Raw genomic sequence first — 15,878 nt, forward strand, 5'->3', positions numbered from 1 at the left:
CTTCAGAGGTGAGAAAAATTGGCAAAATTCGGTAAACGTGAAAATTGAATTTCACTGCTCTGACCGACGCGAATTTTATGAAGACAGGTGGCGTGAAGAATAGAACTTGTTTTCTGTTGAATTAATTGGGTTTTGACTTGACATCATTTTTTATGCGAGAAGTACTTTTTAAAACCTCAAAAAGATTTCAAAATCCCTCTTTCTTTCGAGTCAAAAATAAGAGCTTTTAGGGCAAATTTGTGTTTTCTAGCAACACCCTTATTTTGCTACAAGAAATACAGTGGGTATGGTCAAATTAGCAGGTAGTTTTTTGGCAGCTTTCGACAAAATATGCTAAATTGACCATTTTCTCAAAAATATTCCGAATTTCGAGAACATAATTTTCAAATCATCAAATTGGGCACTACTGTCTCGTCCTATCTTAATTGTATTCTATCATTATTGTATTCTTGCTTTTTTCAAAGATATCTGGGGTCGGCAACTTGCCACGGAATGTTGTGGCAAGTCAAGGCAAGACAAGTAACTTGCCATGGCTAGTTATAGAAATGGCTAGTTCTTGCAAGAAAATTTCAAGAAACTTGCTAGATACTAACGCGAGCGCAGTTGGGTCTTTGAGTACTTTTTCAACATCTGACCGACTGTCTTGTCCCGTATTCTCTCTGAAAACGACTTCTTTTCTGTTAGAAAATGATTTTTGAGCATGAACTCTTCTTAAAGATCAAGGGAAAAGACCTAGCCATTAACTTGCCATCAGCTTGCCAGGATAATTCCTTTGGCAAGACAAGGCAAGGCAAGTACTTGCCATTACATTATAAAAACTTGCCATTTTACTTGTCATTAGCAAGTTGGCAAGTTGCCGACCCGAGAAAAATATGGGCCAATATACGTTTTTCGGGCAAATAACGATTTTAAAAATTTTTTCAATTTTGAGCAAAATCTGCTAATTTGACCGCTGCTAAATTGAGATTTACGCTGACAAATTCAAAATATCTCAAAAAGTTAATAGATCATGTAAAAATTTCGATAAAACTAAAATTCGCTAATGTAAACTTTGCTCATTTTTTGAAAAATTATGGTCTTCGCTTTTTATAATCTTTCTTATGATATATGATCATCAAAGCTTTTCCTGTCAATCTCTTTGTCTTGACACTCTTATTTATCAAAAAATTAGCCCCTGGCGGCTTTGTTTTAATAAAAACGTTTTACAGTACTTCTGTGTATCTTAACCCAGCCTCGAATCGCTGACCAAAAATGCCTAGTACATAAGAGGATCCAAGTAATCTCCCCTCCAGAGCATCACTTGAGTTGAGCCGCGATTTATAAAGATTTCACTACAGCGAAATTTTTTGATGAGCGGTTTTGGCCTGTATATTTGGATCAAGCCTGCTTCAGTCACTTTACTATGACAAATTTTTGTGGCTTGAAAAGAGAGCATAAGACGATTAAAATGATAATTAACAAAAAGTGAGTTTTGGCTCGAATTCGATGATTCATCCTTTTTTTATGTCGCATCCATATCCTACTGTCAACAGGCTATTGACACCCTTATTTTTCATTTCATGGAAAATGAACTAATCTTCCTTGAAAGTCAACTTTTTGCCCTTTCTTTCGAAAGTCCAAATTGAGGAGCGGCGGGTGCTCTTGAATTCTAGAGCTAAAAAACGATAAGCGTTCGCGTAACGACACTCGATACCGCTGAACGATAATGAAAAATCCGGTCCCCCGCCGCGCCATTTCCCGTGGCTCAAATTTGTAATCTCCAAATTACACTTTGAAAAGAGTCAAATCGCTTTTTCACTTTTTTTTCTCAAAAATATTAACCCGAGTCAATCTGGGAAGCAAATTTTGGACAGTGTCATTTTAACCTCGCTCGCGCGTTTATGATTTTAATTTGAGCGGGGTCTAACTTTCGCGCCCCGAGAATATTAAAAAAATTAATGAGAGGAAAAATTGGTCGCAGCGGGAGATTTAGAAAATCACCGAGGTGATCGAAGGGCGTGGACAGGTTCATTTTTGCAACAGTATAAATTTCGGATAAGAGCTAGAAAATTACCCGAAAAATTTTTCAATTTTTATCAGTGATAAAAACTTGGGCTCGGCAATTTGTGTTGAAAACCTGAGTCAGGTATTGAATGATCTAAGATAAAAAGCCGCATAGCGGCTTTCTTAAAATCGAAGCCTCAAAGCGGCTTCGGAAATATTACTTTTTAATTTTAATTCCAATTATGGCGAAGCCGCTTCGCGGCTCTGTTTTTAAAAGCCGCTACGCGGCTTTTCATTTTCGATCTTTCATACCCTGACTCAGGTTATTTACGCCAGCTGCGGAGCAAAGATAAAATACAGTACTATCGCTCTGAATATAAATAGCTTCTTAGTTCATGCGCTTTAATTATCTGCCTTTTAAAAGAACTATTGCTTCCGCGAAATTAAAGCAGCAGCCAATTTTCGCACGTGCAGTTGACCAAAAATCACCGCAGAAAGGTGATTGCACGACGTAAAAGGGTTAAGAAAATGTGATTGCAATCACTGGATTATATAATTTTTACGCGACAATCTTTATTCTACCTTCTCTTTTAAGGGGCCCCCTCCTTAGTTAGAAGCAAAAAATGAACGTGAAATCAAAGCCGTTCGCCAAACATCCTCACACGTGGTTACTACAAATCTGAAGCCAAGCCAAAGCCGCTACTTAGGTTAAAACAGGAATAGAGAGACGAGCGCGAATTAGAGAGCGGTAGTCCAAAGATTTCGAAAACTTATTTATTACAAGCACCACTCCACTTCTAAAGTTAACCCAGGAAAAGAAGGGCGAACCCGGGAGAACTTCAAATTCGAGTTGTTTCAGGAATTTTTAAGTTATCCCATTTTCCGCATTTAAAAAGTGAAAACACCCCGTTCGGGGTAGCGACATGTTTAAAGTCAAATATACCCGGTACTAGCCGGAATTTACTCGCGCGAGAAAATAATATAATCCACTGATTTTGAAAAATAATTCATCTTTTCAAAGTTCAATTTTAAGGTCATCAACCTTTATTTCGCCCTTTTCTTTTAGTCGCTTAATTTAAAGTCAATTTCAGAACTTAACTTTTCACTCGAGTAAGTTGAGACTCTCGACTCGAAAAACCGCTTGCTGCTTCAAGTAAATTTCATATGAAGCTGCAAATAACGCGGCTATTAATATCTTTAAGTATAAAATTCAAGCTTTATTCTCTATTTTTTAAATTGGTTAACTCGAAAGACACCTTCTTACGTAAATGACTATCAAATTGAGGTTTAGTTTGAACGAAAAATATTTATATCTTTATATTATATGTAATCCAATTATTACAGTCCCTCTCATCCCATTTTGCTCACAACTCAGACTCGCTCCTCACGTGTTTTCTATTTTTGCCGAAACAGACCAGCACAAGTAGAGTCAGACTACGCTCCTCATGACATAAGCAAAAACAGCATAAATAATGGGTTTTTGAACATTGAGATTCAAAAAATCAAAACGCCAATTTTGGCAAATTGAAATGGCTTTTTTGAGCAGAGACCAAAATGAATACAGGAATCGTGGTGGCGAAGATGAAAATAAAAAAAAGGCTCATTAAAAGTCAGCGTTTTTTTCGTGAAAATGATTGTTAAATAATTTCTAAAATTCGCGGAACAGTCGATGCCGAAACTTCGCGGATAAATTAGCATACAGGGAGTGAGGCCGGACAACGCATGACATAGTCCAATTAGCAAGTTATTATCGAAGTGTCACGCTCGCCCCGAGTAATTATGGTAACGGAATGTGAGCCCAAGTTCTAAAGGCGCGGCCTTGTATATTTAGATTTGCGTCTGATTTTTGCCTTTTTCTGTCTACTAGCCTGGTTTATTAACTTATTTTCTCGATTTTCGTAGCCTTAAATTTTAGATCGAGTAAAAAATAAGGGTGTCACTTGGTTATTTCGGCTAAAATAAGGCAAAAAGAAGGATAAAAATGCTGAGTCTCGGCGAATGAATTGGATAATTCGAGCGTTAAAAACATGTTAGATGTCTAAAAAACGAGGGTTTTCAACAAACGAGCTGACCAAAAGTTTATCCTCACATCTTTTTCGATCCTTATCGCAACCACAAAACAGATATCATCCGGGCTACGCTAGAAAAGTCACTCTTCTTCGTAGCTTTTTGTGCGACTTTGCTTCCTTTTCTATTTGTATCATTATTTTGCTAAGGGTTTCGCGCTGCGATTGGCATCGTTTTAGCTGTTGCTTGTCATTTTATTTTATCTTCAAAGTCTCAAAGTACTTTAAAAATCTAAACGAAACCTAAAAAGACAGCTTTATGGTCCTGGTTTGCAGTGATGCTCCTAAATATCCTCAATGTTACCGGCGCCTTAAGGTAACCCTCTTTATCTTCTTTGCTCAACCAATCCCTTTTTTCTAAATGAATTAAAAAACAGGCTCTCCCCATTTCAAACTACCCTCTAACCATCTAAATGAAAATTTCATTATTTAATTCTGTCGTCATTTTAACTGGATTTTTAAAATCCAAGTCCGAACACGTGGTGCGGCGAATTTTTCTTTTTCATAAGCCTGTGCCACTCAAAAATCAGGTCAAAATGACAGTCGAGATTAAAATGAATTAAGGACCCACGAATCATGAAAAATGACGATTTTAGGTTGTGGAAAGTGGTGTTTATACATGGAGATATTTACGATGAGTGACGATGCGGAAAAATTTCAAAAAACGAAGAGATGAAAATCTACGAAGAATTTTTTGCTTGGAGAAAGATATTTTTGAAGAAATTTTTTCTGCTCTTATTTCTTCCGTTTTAAGGGTATATAAAGCGTATTCTGAGCTTTTGTTGATTTATCTTTGTGCTTATATTTTGGTGATTGGTTCAAGGTTCTTTTCGGATAATAAAATAAGGGTGTCACGAAGCTTTTAATTAAAAAGTTCGGTAGAACAAAATGATCGTTTACCCTTGATATACCCTTAAAAACAGTCCTTTTTTATCTCTTGTCAGAGAATAAGGGTATCACTCAAGTGTTGAATCGAACGCTACACCCTTAAAACCACCCTCTTTTCTTCAATAAAATGATTACGTGTGCTACTTCAAATCGATCATTTTTACTTCCAGCTGATTTATTTTTCGGCACGTTCTCGTTATATCGAATTAAGAAGCCAGCTGAGCGATAAATCACACATTCGAGGATGATAGATACGAGGCAAGAAAGCGCGCTGTTTAACATGAACAACAATTGTTTTTTGGTTGTCGATTTTAGGAAGAATAAGATGAAGGGCCAGTTTAGCAGCCAGATTTGAAGTTTCGTGGAATCATGTTTTTTGGCAAAAAGGAATCAAAAAAGAAATTGATAAGAAGTTAAGGGGGTCGTCCATTTAAAAATCGATTTATAAAAGGGACTCCATTAATAAACAGGAAACTCCTTCTTTATTTCAGAATTAAGGGTATCACGTCACTAACTCTCTTTTCCCTGATCTAGAGATAATCTTATTTTTATCAAATTGACATACTTAAAATTAAGGGTAAATTTATGTATTTTGTTGAATAGGCATTCTTATTCAGAATTTGCTTATCGATTTAAAAATTGGCTAATCACGTGAAATCCGGTCCCACGTCAACGTGAAAAGGGCAAAAATGTTCCTTGAGCATTTTTTCGCTGCCCTTCAGGCTCACGAATTGTTTATTTAGGGAGTGGTAACCCTGAGATGGTTTCAACCATCAAGGGGTCGCGCGTTTTTATATCCACGGATCAGCAAGGTCGATTATTGTTTAGACTTGCACGTTGTTAACCGCATGTTCACTTTCTTTGGCAATTTTCTAGGGCACGATTTGAACTGATTAATGATTAACTCATGGTCGACGGATTAAGAAATGATCACCAAAGAAAAGTATCGTGAATTTAAGTTGACGCCCTTAAATGATGGTTAATCGTCGAAATTATCTATTTTTTGAAATAATAAGGGTAAACCCTTAAGAAAATGACACAAAATTCGGGTCAAAGAATCAGTCTTTTATTGCTTATCTTTCATTTTGAAATAAATCCATCGACACAGCTAACAAGGCCACGTGATGTGAGCTAATAAACGTTTTGATTTTACCCTTTTCGATCCGACTTCCGCATTTGGGAACGCGGCGATCCCCCGTTTTGATTTATTTTGCGGGCGGCTCATGAGCGGCGCTATTTTTATAAGTGGCCTAGGTTTAACTTTACTCATGATTGCTGATAAGAAGAAATCGAATTAGTTTTACGTGAAATTGCAGAAGTCACGAAAATAGATGGTTTAATCGGCAAAATTGGTCCTTGTTTCAAAAATTATATTTTGGGTATTATAATTATTATTTGGCTAATTATAATGCAAAAATAAGTCAAAATTTGGTCAAAAATTTGAATGATCAGTTCGAACACAAATTTCCTTCAAGGCAAAAAAAATTTTTTCAAGGATATTTATGGCTAAAATATTATTAAAATAAATAATTTTTAATTTTTTTTTTTAAATCAAAATTTTTATGTTCCTATTTATTAATTTGTCAACAAAAATAAAACCAACCCTGACTCAAAATTTATTTACTTTTTGTCTTCTATCGAATCTCTTTTTTATATTTTCTTCTTCAAATCTCAAAAAAGTGATTGAAATTCCGTTGGGTTAATTGTCAATCAAAAATTAATCCCCGGATTAGCAATCAAAAAACAAAGATTTTTGTTGATAGAAGGAGCAATTTCCAAATTTGTTCCATATTGGCGAAAAGCGGCGGCGCGCAGAGCGACTCGCGAGCGCCATCTGAGCCGCGCGGAGTTGCGGAAAACGGGGAGCGCTATTGTGGGAAAATATTCGAGGAATCGAGATCTAAAAAAGAAACGTCTAAAATTACGGCATAAATATAATTTGATAAAAATAGAACTTGGACATATTTTTATTGACAATCTTGGGAGCAATTTTTTTTATTAAAAAATGTCAAAATTCTTTCAGTACATGTAGGCTTCCATTTCTTTGTTTTTCCTAAAATTTAAAAAATAGATTCTCGTCTAAATTATCATAAACTTACATTAGCGCCCTGAGTTTTTCCTCATAAGCTTTTTCTTGATCCTGATGTTCCGCTACGCTCAATTTTCTTTCATTCACAAATCCACGGAAGAAATAAATCACCACTCCCAGGCAATATTCTAAAACCATCATTCTTTTCCTCCAACGCTAACTTTACCTAAGAAAGAAACGCAGAAGGAAGCATAACAACAGCCACCAAGCTCGTAACGAATTGAATCTACGTCTATATTTGCTTTGCCAGAAAAGATTGATCCCATCGAAGATTGAACCAACTCCGAGGCATGATAGTTTTGAGCAAGGGAGGCAGAATACATAGCTTTTTCAGAGTTTTGATCGATGTTTTTTCGTGAAAAACGCTTGAAAACAACAATAATAAACTCCTTCCTCCAACAACTAATAACATAGATGCACCCAAAAGCATCCAAACCGCAGCTGCTTTCATAATAGTCACCTTAATTTTTGGTTTCGTTAAAAACGTCTTTGTGCATTCCATCCCAAACAGCATCAGAATCAAGCTGATCGCACCGCAAAAAATAGAGAGAATCGCGAAGGATCGTAAAATGAGCTGAATGGCGGAAAGAGAGAAAACGGGTCGAAGGAAGTTGTCGCATTGGAATTGCCCTTGATTGCTGATTAATTGGGGACTGATTACTAATCAGTGATTAGGCATTGTTTTACCTGGCATGTATTGTAAACACTGGACGAAAATGCCTTTGAATAGAAAGACGGCACCAAGAACTGGGGAGGAAACGGCAGAGTTCATCAGCGCCCAAAGCGGCCAGATGATTATTATCACTAGAATTCACTATCCACCTCATCATAATGAGTAATACTTACAATGCGCTGTCCAAATAAAGACCGACCCTGTAAAGATCGCAATTTGAAGCTGAGTATGAAGCGTAAAACCAGGCAATCGTATTTCCAGGTCCATATCTGAATCAAGTTGCAGCGCATCTGCTTCTCTCATCAAATTCGTTTCCGTCGTGTGTCTTCGGGTATTTCTCACATTTCTAGTGTTCCTCCTTTTTCCGGAGGAACTGCTTGATCTGCTGTTAGTTCCCATTTTTTGAAGAAAAATGTGTTTTTGGACCAAAGTTTTTGGCGATAGCGGGTGATCGAATTTGAAATTTGAGGAGCGATTAAAATTTGCTGCGTGTTGATTTTTGGCAGAAATCATGGAAGACTCATTTTTCTATGTGAGTTTCTGACGATCGCGAGGGTCGTTCATAACTTTTGACAAAATAGACAGGCTATAATTTAAATTGGGGTTAACAACTCTCGTCCGTTCGTCAGAGTTGGTCAAGATTTCCGCATAGAAGAAAGGGGATATATGAATAACAAGTCGATTTATTAGAAAAAGCGTAAATGAAGGACAAGAAACGGAAAACAAGTGTCTATTTTTCAAAAAGGTTGCTTTCGCGTTTTTCTCCCTTGGAAACGCCCGTAACGAGGGACCAATATAAGCAGGCTCGAAATACAAATTATAAATTTGAAACGATAAGAGAGAGGCGCTAAAAATGCTAGGGAATAATGTTTCCCTCTTTTTGGGAGTCATCGAAATGATGATTTTTGCGAATATCTTCTACGGTATTCCTTTCGTTCAGCGAATCTTCACGGGTCAGAAAATTTTCATGGAGGAATACTGCACCGTAACTGAAAGCAGTGCTGGGGAATACTGCCCAGAGGCGAGTGCGATGGTGGGAACGATGTGGACGATTGGAACGATCTTCTCTTGCTCAGGGCCGATCATTTTCGGAACTTTGCAGACACTCATTGGGAGTCATTGGACACGGTAAGAACATAGAGAAGGAATGGTCAGTTGATAAATCTTATTCTAGAGTCATCGCTGGTTCCCTGACTTCTACTGGCCTTCTACTGATGTCTTTCTACGAATCAAGCGCTTACTACTTGCTTGTCGGTGTCACCTTCGTTGCATTCCCCTCCATTTCATACATCATTCTTAACAGCTTCGTCGCACCAGTGTATAAATCCATCACAACTCCGTTGATCGTCATGATTCCAGGCTTGATCAATTCGTCTGCAACATCGATGCTGGTCGCGAAAAAGCTCTATGAAGCTGGACTTCCCTTGAATAAATATTTTCTGATTCTTTTTATCTTGTCTTTTGTGATTCACATCAGAACACTCTTCTTCATCCCTTCAGTTCCAATCCCAAAACCTCTCGAGCCGCCTGAGCAGCCACCTGGTTATGTCGAGCCGAAATTCAACATGATGAAAAGCGCAATCGCCGTGGAACTCTTCTGCAAAAACAAGAAGGAGAAAGAAATCGAAAAGGAAAATCCACCAGCAGCTCAAAAACGACCACCAATAAGAGATCATTTGCCTCAGATGAAAAACTGGATCTACCCGATTTACGGGGTTTACTACACGATTATTACTTTTAGAATAAACACGATCAAAGGTACAGAAAATTTTCTTCTTCAAAAATCACATCTAAGGCTGGATGACGTCCTGGATCCAACATGCCTACAGATCCCTCAAGTGCAGTGACTTCCAAGAAAGATTCTCTGATGAAGACTGTCTCGGCGAAATCGAGAATTCGATCACTTTCCTAATCGACATCAATGGCTACACATACTTTTTCCTCGCCGTGATTCCATTTCTTCCAGCCTTTTTGATCAAATTCTTTGCCCGGCGATACCCAAAAGACTATCATTTTGGGGAGCTGCGAACAAAGGTTCTATTAATTCGGAAATCAAGGAAGAGAATAGCTCAACTATCTTTTTAGCTGAATGCGTTGTTGATTCAAATGACATTCTGCATCGCTGTCACGATTGGTTGTTCAATCATGATGACCTACCAAGCTTCTGCTCCCGATTCTAGAGCTCTTGCTCTGACCCTCATTTTCTCTCCCTCGTAATCGTCCCGATTCACTATTCGACTCCTTGGCTCGTAAGTTCATTCTTTACGAGAAAAAGCAGACGTTTTTATAGCTGCTTTTCTCGTACTTTCCGCCTCCGATGGTTCAATTTCTTTACGCTGTTATGACGGTCCCGATGATATTCGTCAGCCTGGTCAATGACCCGCTTTACAAAATCATCCTCAGTGGTCAATCTGATGCTGAAAACTTCGACTTTAAAACAGGTTAAAAATAATAACCCTTCATCTTCTTGATTTTCTAGTTTCGTATGGGATGGCGGGCGCCTCGGGAATCTGCATTCTTGCTGTCCTTTACCTCTTCTTTGACACGAAGAAATTCCTCAAAACAAAGGAGATCTTCGGAGCCATCAGAAAAAGACAGATATTGGCGATCACGAAAATGGCTGAAATTGGAGCAACTGATGCAAATAATATCAAATTTGTCGAAACCTTAAACTCAGTAAATAAATGACATCTTTTAATTAAAAAAATCCTTCTGTCATAAAATTCGTCACCGCGTAACAATAGCCATAAAAGGAAAAAGACAACTTATCGCCACTTATTCACAAAAAATTCTATTTACCTTCGGGCGCTGCCCTTATTTGGCGAGCTTTCCTAATAAGGAAACTCTCAAGAATCCCTCAAATGCTTTAAAACGAGCGGTTCTCTCCTGCAAAAATCACATTTGAAAGTTGAAAAAGTACAAAAAATGACAAAAATCCAAGGAATGATTTTCTCTCCCGTGCTTGAGCAAGCCTGGAAAGATATCAAGGCGAAGAAGATTAAAGGCTTCTCGATGAAATTGTCGGAAGACTTGAAGAGCATCGAGGTTGATCGAACCGTCGGATTTGAGGACAACAGCTGGAGAGAACTGACCGACTCGCTGCCTGAGGTAAGAGAATTTTTGCCTCTAAAATTTCACGCATTTCATTAAGTCGGATGTTCGATACATTCTGTACAACTTCACCTACAAGCGATCGATCGAGTACAAAGTCGACAACGACTGCATTACCCACGAAAAATGGGCGTTTCTGAAATGGCTTCCTTCTGGAGTCCCAGTCAAGCGAAAAATGATGTTTTCGATGGCCTCGAAGCCGCTCAATCAGGATTTTTTCCGAACGCGATTCCCCTGGGAGTTCCAATGCTCCGACAAAGATGAGATTTCGGCTGAATCACTGACTGAAGAATTGAAAAAGGATAAGAAGTACCAGCAAACTGTTGAAATTTACTGAAATTCTGCTGTTTTTGGACATTCAATAATAAATTTAAAATACACTTGTGATTATTTCATTCTCAAAAGTTCACATTCAATGATCAAACTCCCATAAAATGTAGTCCAGGAGTTTTGATTGCTTCAAGATGCGTCTTTTCGTCGCCAGAGCCGAAATTCAACTGAAATGTATCATTTTCAGAATTAGCATAAATCATGATTTCACCAAAGTTTTCTTTTTCGAGTTTGCAGAAAATAATCGAAGAGATTTTTGCTTGTTCAAACTCATGACAAATGCATTAATATCTTTGTAAAAAGGAAACGTAACATCTGAATAGACAAAATTTGTCTCAATTCGGTCGATTCGAAGGAATCTTCCGGAAACAAGTCGGTACAAAATGATAAAGTATCTTGCTCTCTCGAATCTATAATTATTCGAATAACTCCATAAATAGGGATTATTCTGGTTGTTGAAAGCATGGTTTCCATTTAAGCTAAATTCACGCCAACGGAAAACTGCAACAAACAGAACTCCATTTCGATCTGTTTTATTTGATAATAATATTAGACTTTGCGAGTTAAGGACCACCCTCCCCCGTCAGCGTTTTCCTTCGAAAAATGGAAATTTAAAAAAACACCATATTTTCGGTTCTTAATCCGTCCGCAGGTTAAACTTGCTTCAAAAACTAGAAAAGAGGAATATTTGACCAAGAAAAATCAATATTTTCGCCTAAATTAGGGCAAATTCGTCAGTTTTCATCAATAAGTCCGATTTTCAAATGCGATTTTGGAGGTGAAGGAGTCGAGAAGACCATTTAGAATCCATTTCCGGGGTCAAAATTTTAAAATTCCGAAATTTGATTTTTCGAAAAAAGCTGACGGGGGTCCTTAATGAAAAATTGTCGGAGGTAAATAATCGACTCGCGCCACCATCCCATAAAAATCGATACCAATTCCTGAAATCGGATAGAAATCATTTATTATTGTATCATATGGTAACCGCGTAATCTGCGATCCAACTTTGACACCATGCGAATCATTCCTAAACTCTTTCTGCCAGAGCGGATCCTCATAAAAGCTCTCAGTCCAATCTTCATCCCTGCTTTCCATTCTTTGAAACTGTATATTATGGCTCATTGATGAGTCCACAGATACAATGTTCAATTTTCTATCGAAGATAAATGAGTGACGACGGGAGTCAAAATCACGAGGCTTTATTCTTCCCCGGGCTTCGAGAATCGGTTTTCGTCCGCGTGCCAGTGGGCTGAAATAGAAGCAGTAATTTCTGTATTTGATCGTCGAGCAAAAATAGAAATGATCATCGTAAACTGCGGCGACTGAGCTGCCCCTTCCAGTGAAACTTAGACGATTTGTCATGCCGTATCTTGAAAGCATCGATCCAGATTCAACTCCAATATTAGTTAATTCGCCGTTTTGATCGCTGAGCAGATAGGTGTTGAACTCAGTATCAATAAGATAATTTCTTCCTTGGAGATACAGCGCAATACTCGGGCTGAAGTCAACGCTTAGAAGAAAGTCTGGTCGATAATTTTTCAGCCATTCTGGAGTTATTCCGATCATGTGCTTGTAAAGATATTTGAAGAATAGAACTCGATCAAAGATTTGCTTTAATTCGAGAGTTCGCGGGTCGACGGTAGCTAGCCTTGAAAACAATTGTCTGAATCTGGGTGCAGGTTCACTTGAATCAAGGACTACACTCTTGGTCGATGAAACCTGCTCCTCTGTTAATTCCCTTGTTGTTTCAAAAAGAGGATCGTCTTCGTTGTAGTACCAAGCCAAGGGCACCTGATTGGTATCAACATGTTCGCATTGATAATAAAAGCAGGGACAACCAGAAGGACAAAGTCTCTCGAAAGGGCAGATTTCATTCATCTCACCAGAGTCGCTCAAATGCGTTCGGCAAATTTGCCGACAGACACCGACATCTTCCTCGTTGATTTTTGAACAGAGTTGTTCGCAAATTTTGAAGTCTTGAAATTTCGGAAAAGATTTCAAAAAGCGGGTCTTACCGTAGTAATTATATCTTTTGCATCTTTTAAGATTCACTTCTTGTTCATCTTCCGTATAAAAATCCTCATCAATCTTTTCATTTTTCTTGTAAATTACTATTTTCTTCGGATAAACAAACTCTCCAGTGTCTCGCATACACGTAGAAAAGCTTTTGTAACAATCACCATATGGAAAATCAAGAAGACACTTTTTAAAATTTCGCGCGCAAGTGTTCGTTTTAAATGTTTTTACAGGGCCAAGATTTTTAACACGCTCGAAGTTCGCTATTAGCATAACCGTGATCCAGAAAATGGAACCGAGAACAAGATAAGTGTGCTGCTGAGGATCCGTTGAAAACCCGTGCTTCGCAAACCTCAGTGTTCCGGTGTCCTTCCTTTTCCATGTTTTCTTCTTTTTCAAATCATGTTCTTGAGTATGAATGCTTCGAATGGTCAAAATTTCTTCCGGAAAAAGGTAAACCTTCTTCCCTTTTCTTTTCAAGACGCCAAAGCAATCGCAATCAAGACACTTTATTCAAAGATTTTTTAGGATTATTATTGATCAATTAATTTCTTACCCTAACTCTTGTTCGAAAAAGCGTCTTGTCAATCATTTTAAAAGGGTTCTTCTTTGATAAATCAGACGAGTTATCTCTTGAAGGTGTAAAAATATTCTGAAGAAAAAAAAAGCAAAATGTCTTCCATGAAGATATCTTGATTGACAACATCCCCAGTTTGTTTCCGTTTGTTTTCCGCGTTATTGATTGTTTTCCTCTTTCACCTTCTCACGGAATGAACTCGAAGCTTTGTTGCTGAACCTAGAACAAAAATTTAGCTTTTTTCTTCTTTGGAAAATCATTCTAGAATCTCAAAGTTCCCTTATTTTTATTCTCGTACCCGCAATCGTGTTTTTCGTAGATATAACTGTAAAAAAGTATTGAACGAATTTTCACTTTGTCTCTAGAACAAGTGTTGATATCAAGGCTGTTTAGCGAAAAAGCAGTCAGTTTACAATCAGCACCTCTTGAGAAAAGATGGGATTCAAGACTTGTACTCCTAACCAAGCCCTTGTCGTTTCCGGTGCCTGTATCTCGTAAGTTCCAATTTCAGAATTTGTGTCAAGCTATTTTTAGAGCAAAAAAGAACAAAAACATCATCGTCGGCGGTAAAAAATGGGTTTGGCCGATAATCCAAAAGTACAGCAAGCTTTGCCTGAACACAATGTCTCTTGAAATCCAATCCATGTAAGTACTGTTCGCTTTCTGTATAGTCTTACTGTAATTTATTTTTTAGCAATGTGAACACATTGAAGGGCGTCCCAATTTCCTGCATCGGCGTCGCGCAGTTCAAGATTGCCGGTCAAGACAGCATGGATCTTCTCCAAAAAGCAGCGCAGAATTTTCTCGGCAAGAGACCTGACCAGATTCAATTTCTCGCCCGCGAAACAATGGAGGGCCACCAGCGAGCGATCATCGGCGAAATGGAGGTCATCCAAATCTTACGAGACCGCAAAAAATTTGCTTCAAAAGTCATGCAAGTTGCTCTTGAAGACTTCAAAGCCCTCGGGTTGGTGCTTGTTTCGTACACGCTCAAGGACATTAGCGACAACAACGACTACCTCAGATCAATTGGAATAGGGAAAACCTCGGAGGTCAAATCCAGAGCTAGAATTGGACAAGCTCAGGCGAAAATGCGATCGGAAATCGAACAATCTAAGGCGCATAAGGAACGAATGCAGAAAAAGGTATAAAAACAACCCAAGAAAACAGCCTATAGAATTTCATTTTCAGTTCGCAAATGACTTGATTGTCGCTGAATCTAAACGAAACATGGATCTGGTCGTGGCGAATAACTATCAAAAAATCCATACCGAAAAAGCCATTGCCGAGTTGGCGCAAAAACTGCAGGAAGCCAAGACAAAACAAGAGGTCAAAAACGCTGAAATGGCGGTGAAAGTTGCTGAGCGAAAGCGACAGATTGAAATTCAAGGTATTTTCTCTCTCTCTTGCTTATTTCCGAATCCCTTTTTTAGAGCAGGAAATCCTCCGACGAGCGAAAGAACTTGAAGCCAACGTCAAGAAACCAGCCGAGGCAGAAAAGTACCGAATGGAAGTCGCCGCCGAAGCCGCTCGACAACGACTCGTCCTTGAAGCCGAGGCCGAAGCTGAACTCATCAAACTTCGAGGAGAAGCCCAGGCTTATGCAATCAACGAGAAAGCCAAGGCAGAGGCTGAACAGATGCGAAAGAAGGCTGAAGCATGGAAGCATTATAAAGATGCTGCTATTGTTGACATGGTTTTGGAAACTCTTCCAAAGGTAAGTCAACTGATGAAAAAGCTAAAAATTTATCATTTCTCAGGTTGCTTTGGAAATCGCTTCTCCAATCGCCAATGCGCGAAAAATCACCATGGTCGCCACTGGAAACGGCGATATTGGCGCTGGAAAGCTCACTGGCGAAATTCTCGATGTTGTCGCCAAACTTCCTACTGTTATTGAAAATATGACTGGCGTCAAACTTGCTCAGACTTAACTCTTTCATTTCTCCCTATTCTATTTTTATTATTCTAATAAAATAATATTTTCTTATTTGAGTCGAAATGTTGTTCATTCAAAATGAACAACGTTCTTTTAAGATTCTCGATCCGGATGTTCTAGTGTTTGTTTTAGACATAGAAATTTTTAAAACTCTCTCCTTCCAATCGAAAGGGATTTGCATAGGGATCGATCTGGAAATTAAATTAGCG

General features: G+C 38.3%; 3 protein-coding genes across 6 annotated transcripts in view; 2 read left to right on the forward strand and 1 right to left on the reverse strand.

Annotated features, from left to right (window-relative positions):
• The window catches only part of LOC145703537 (hormonally up-regulated neu tumor-associated kinase-like), a 32,438-nt gene extending 25,737 nt beyond the window's left edge, over window positions 1-6,701 (reverse strand). For all 4 annotated transcript variants that reach the window (XM_081780903.1, XM_081780905.1, XM_081780906.1 and 1 more), the window contains exon 1: window positions 6,562-6,701. The gene's annotated coding sequence lies outside the window, so the exon portion shown is untranslated. The remainder of the gene's footprint in view (window positions 1-6,561) is intronic.
• Window positions 6,702-10,617: 3,916 nt separating this feature from the next.
• LOC145704736 (uncharacterized) lies at window positions 10,618-11,203 on the forward strand. Its single transcript, XM_081782205.1, has 2 exons — window positions 10,618-10,807; window positions 10,851-11,203. The coding sequence occupies exons 1-2, from the start codon at window positions 10,625-10,627 to the stop codon at window positions 11,145-11,147; spliced, it is 480 nt and encodes a 159-aa protein (XP_081638331.1). The 5' UTR covers window positions 10,618-10,624; the 3' UTR covers window positions 11,148-11,203.
• Window positions 11,204-14,099: 2,896 nt separating this feature from the next.
• Window positions 14,100-15,720, forward strand: LOC145702797 (flotillin-1-like). The gene is made up of 6 exons (XM_081780067.1): window positions 14,100-14,227; window positions 14,268-14,378; window positions 14,428-14,878; window positions 14,925-15,123; window positions 15,167-15,450; window positions 15,494-15,720. The coding sequence occupies exons 1-6, from the start codon at window positions 14,169-14,171 to the stop codon at window positions 15,662-15,664; spliced, it is 1,275 nt and encodes a 424-aa protein (XP_081636193.1). The 5' UTR covers window positions 14,100-14,168; the 3' UTR covers window positions 15,665-15,720.
• The last annotated feature ends 158 nt before the right edge of the window (window positions 15,721-15,878 follow it).

Source organism: Oikopleura dioica, chromosome PAR (assembly GCF_907165135.1).
Source record: "Oikopleura dioica chromosome PAR, OKI2018_I68_1.0, whole genome shotgun sequence".
NCBI classification, from domain to species: Eukaryota; Metazoa; Chordata; class Appendicularia; order Copelata; family Oikopleuridae; genus Oikopleura; species Oikopleura dioica.

What these genes read in the sequence shown, in the direction of transcription:
- LOC145704736 (XM_081782205.1), top strand. Translation starts at nt 10,625, where the DNA reads ATGACAAAAATCCAAGGAATGATTTTCTCTCCCGTGCTTGAGCAAGCC. An exon ending in TGACCGACTCGCTGCCTGAG is followed by an intron (nt 10,808 to 10,850) that starts GTAAGAGAATTT and finishes CATTTCATTAAG; the next exon opens with TCGGATGTTCGATACATTCT.
- LOC145702797 (XM_081780067.1), top strand. Translation starts at nt 14,169, where the DNA reads ATGGGATTCAAGACTTGTACTCCTAACCAAGCCCTTGTCGTTTCCGGT. An exon ending in TCTCTTGAAATCCAATCCAT is followed by an intron (nt 14,379 to 14,427) that starts GTAAGTACTGTT and finishes TTTATTTTTTAG; the next exon opens with CAATGTGAACACATTGAAGG. An exon ending in AGGAACGAATGCAGAAAAAG is followed by an intron (nt 14,879 to 14,924) that starts GTATAAAAACAA and finishes TTTCATTTTCAG; the next exon opens with TTCGCAAATGACTTGATTGT.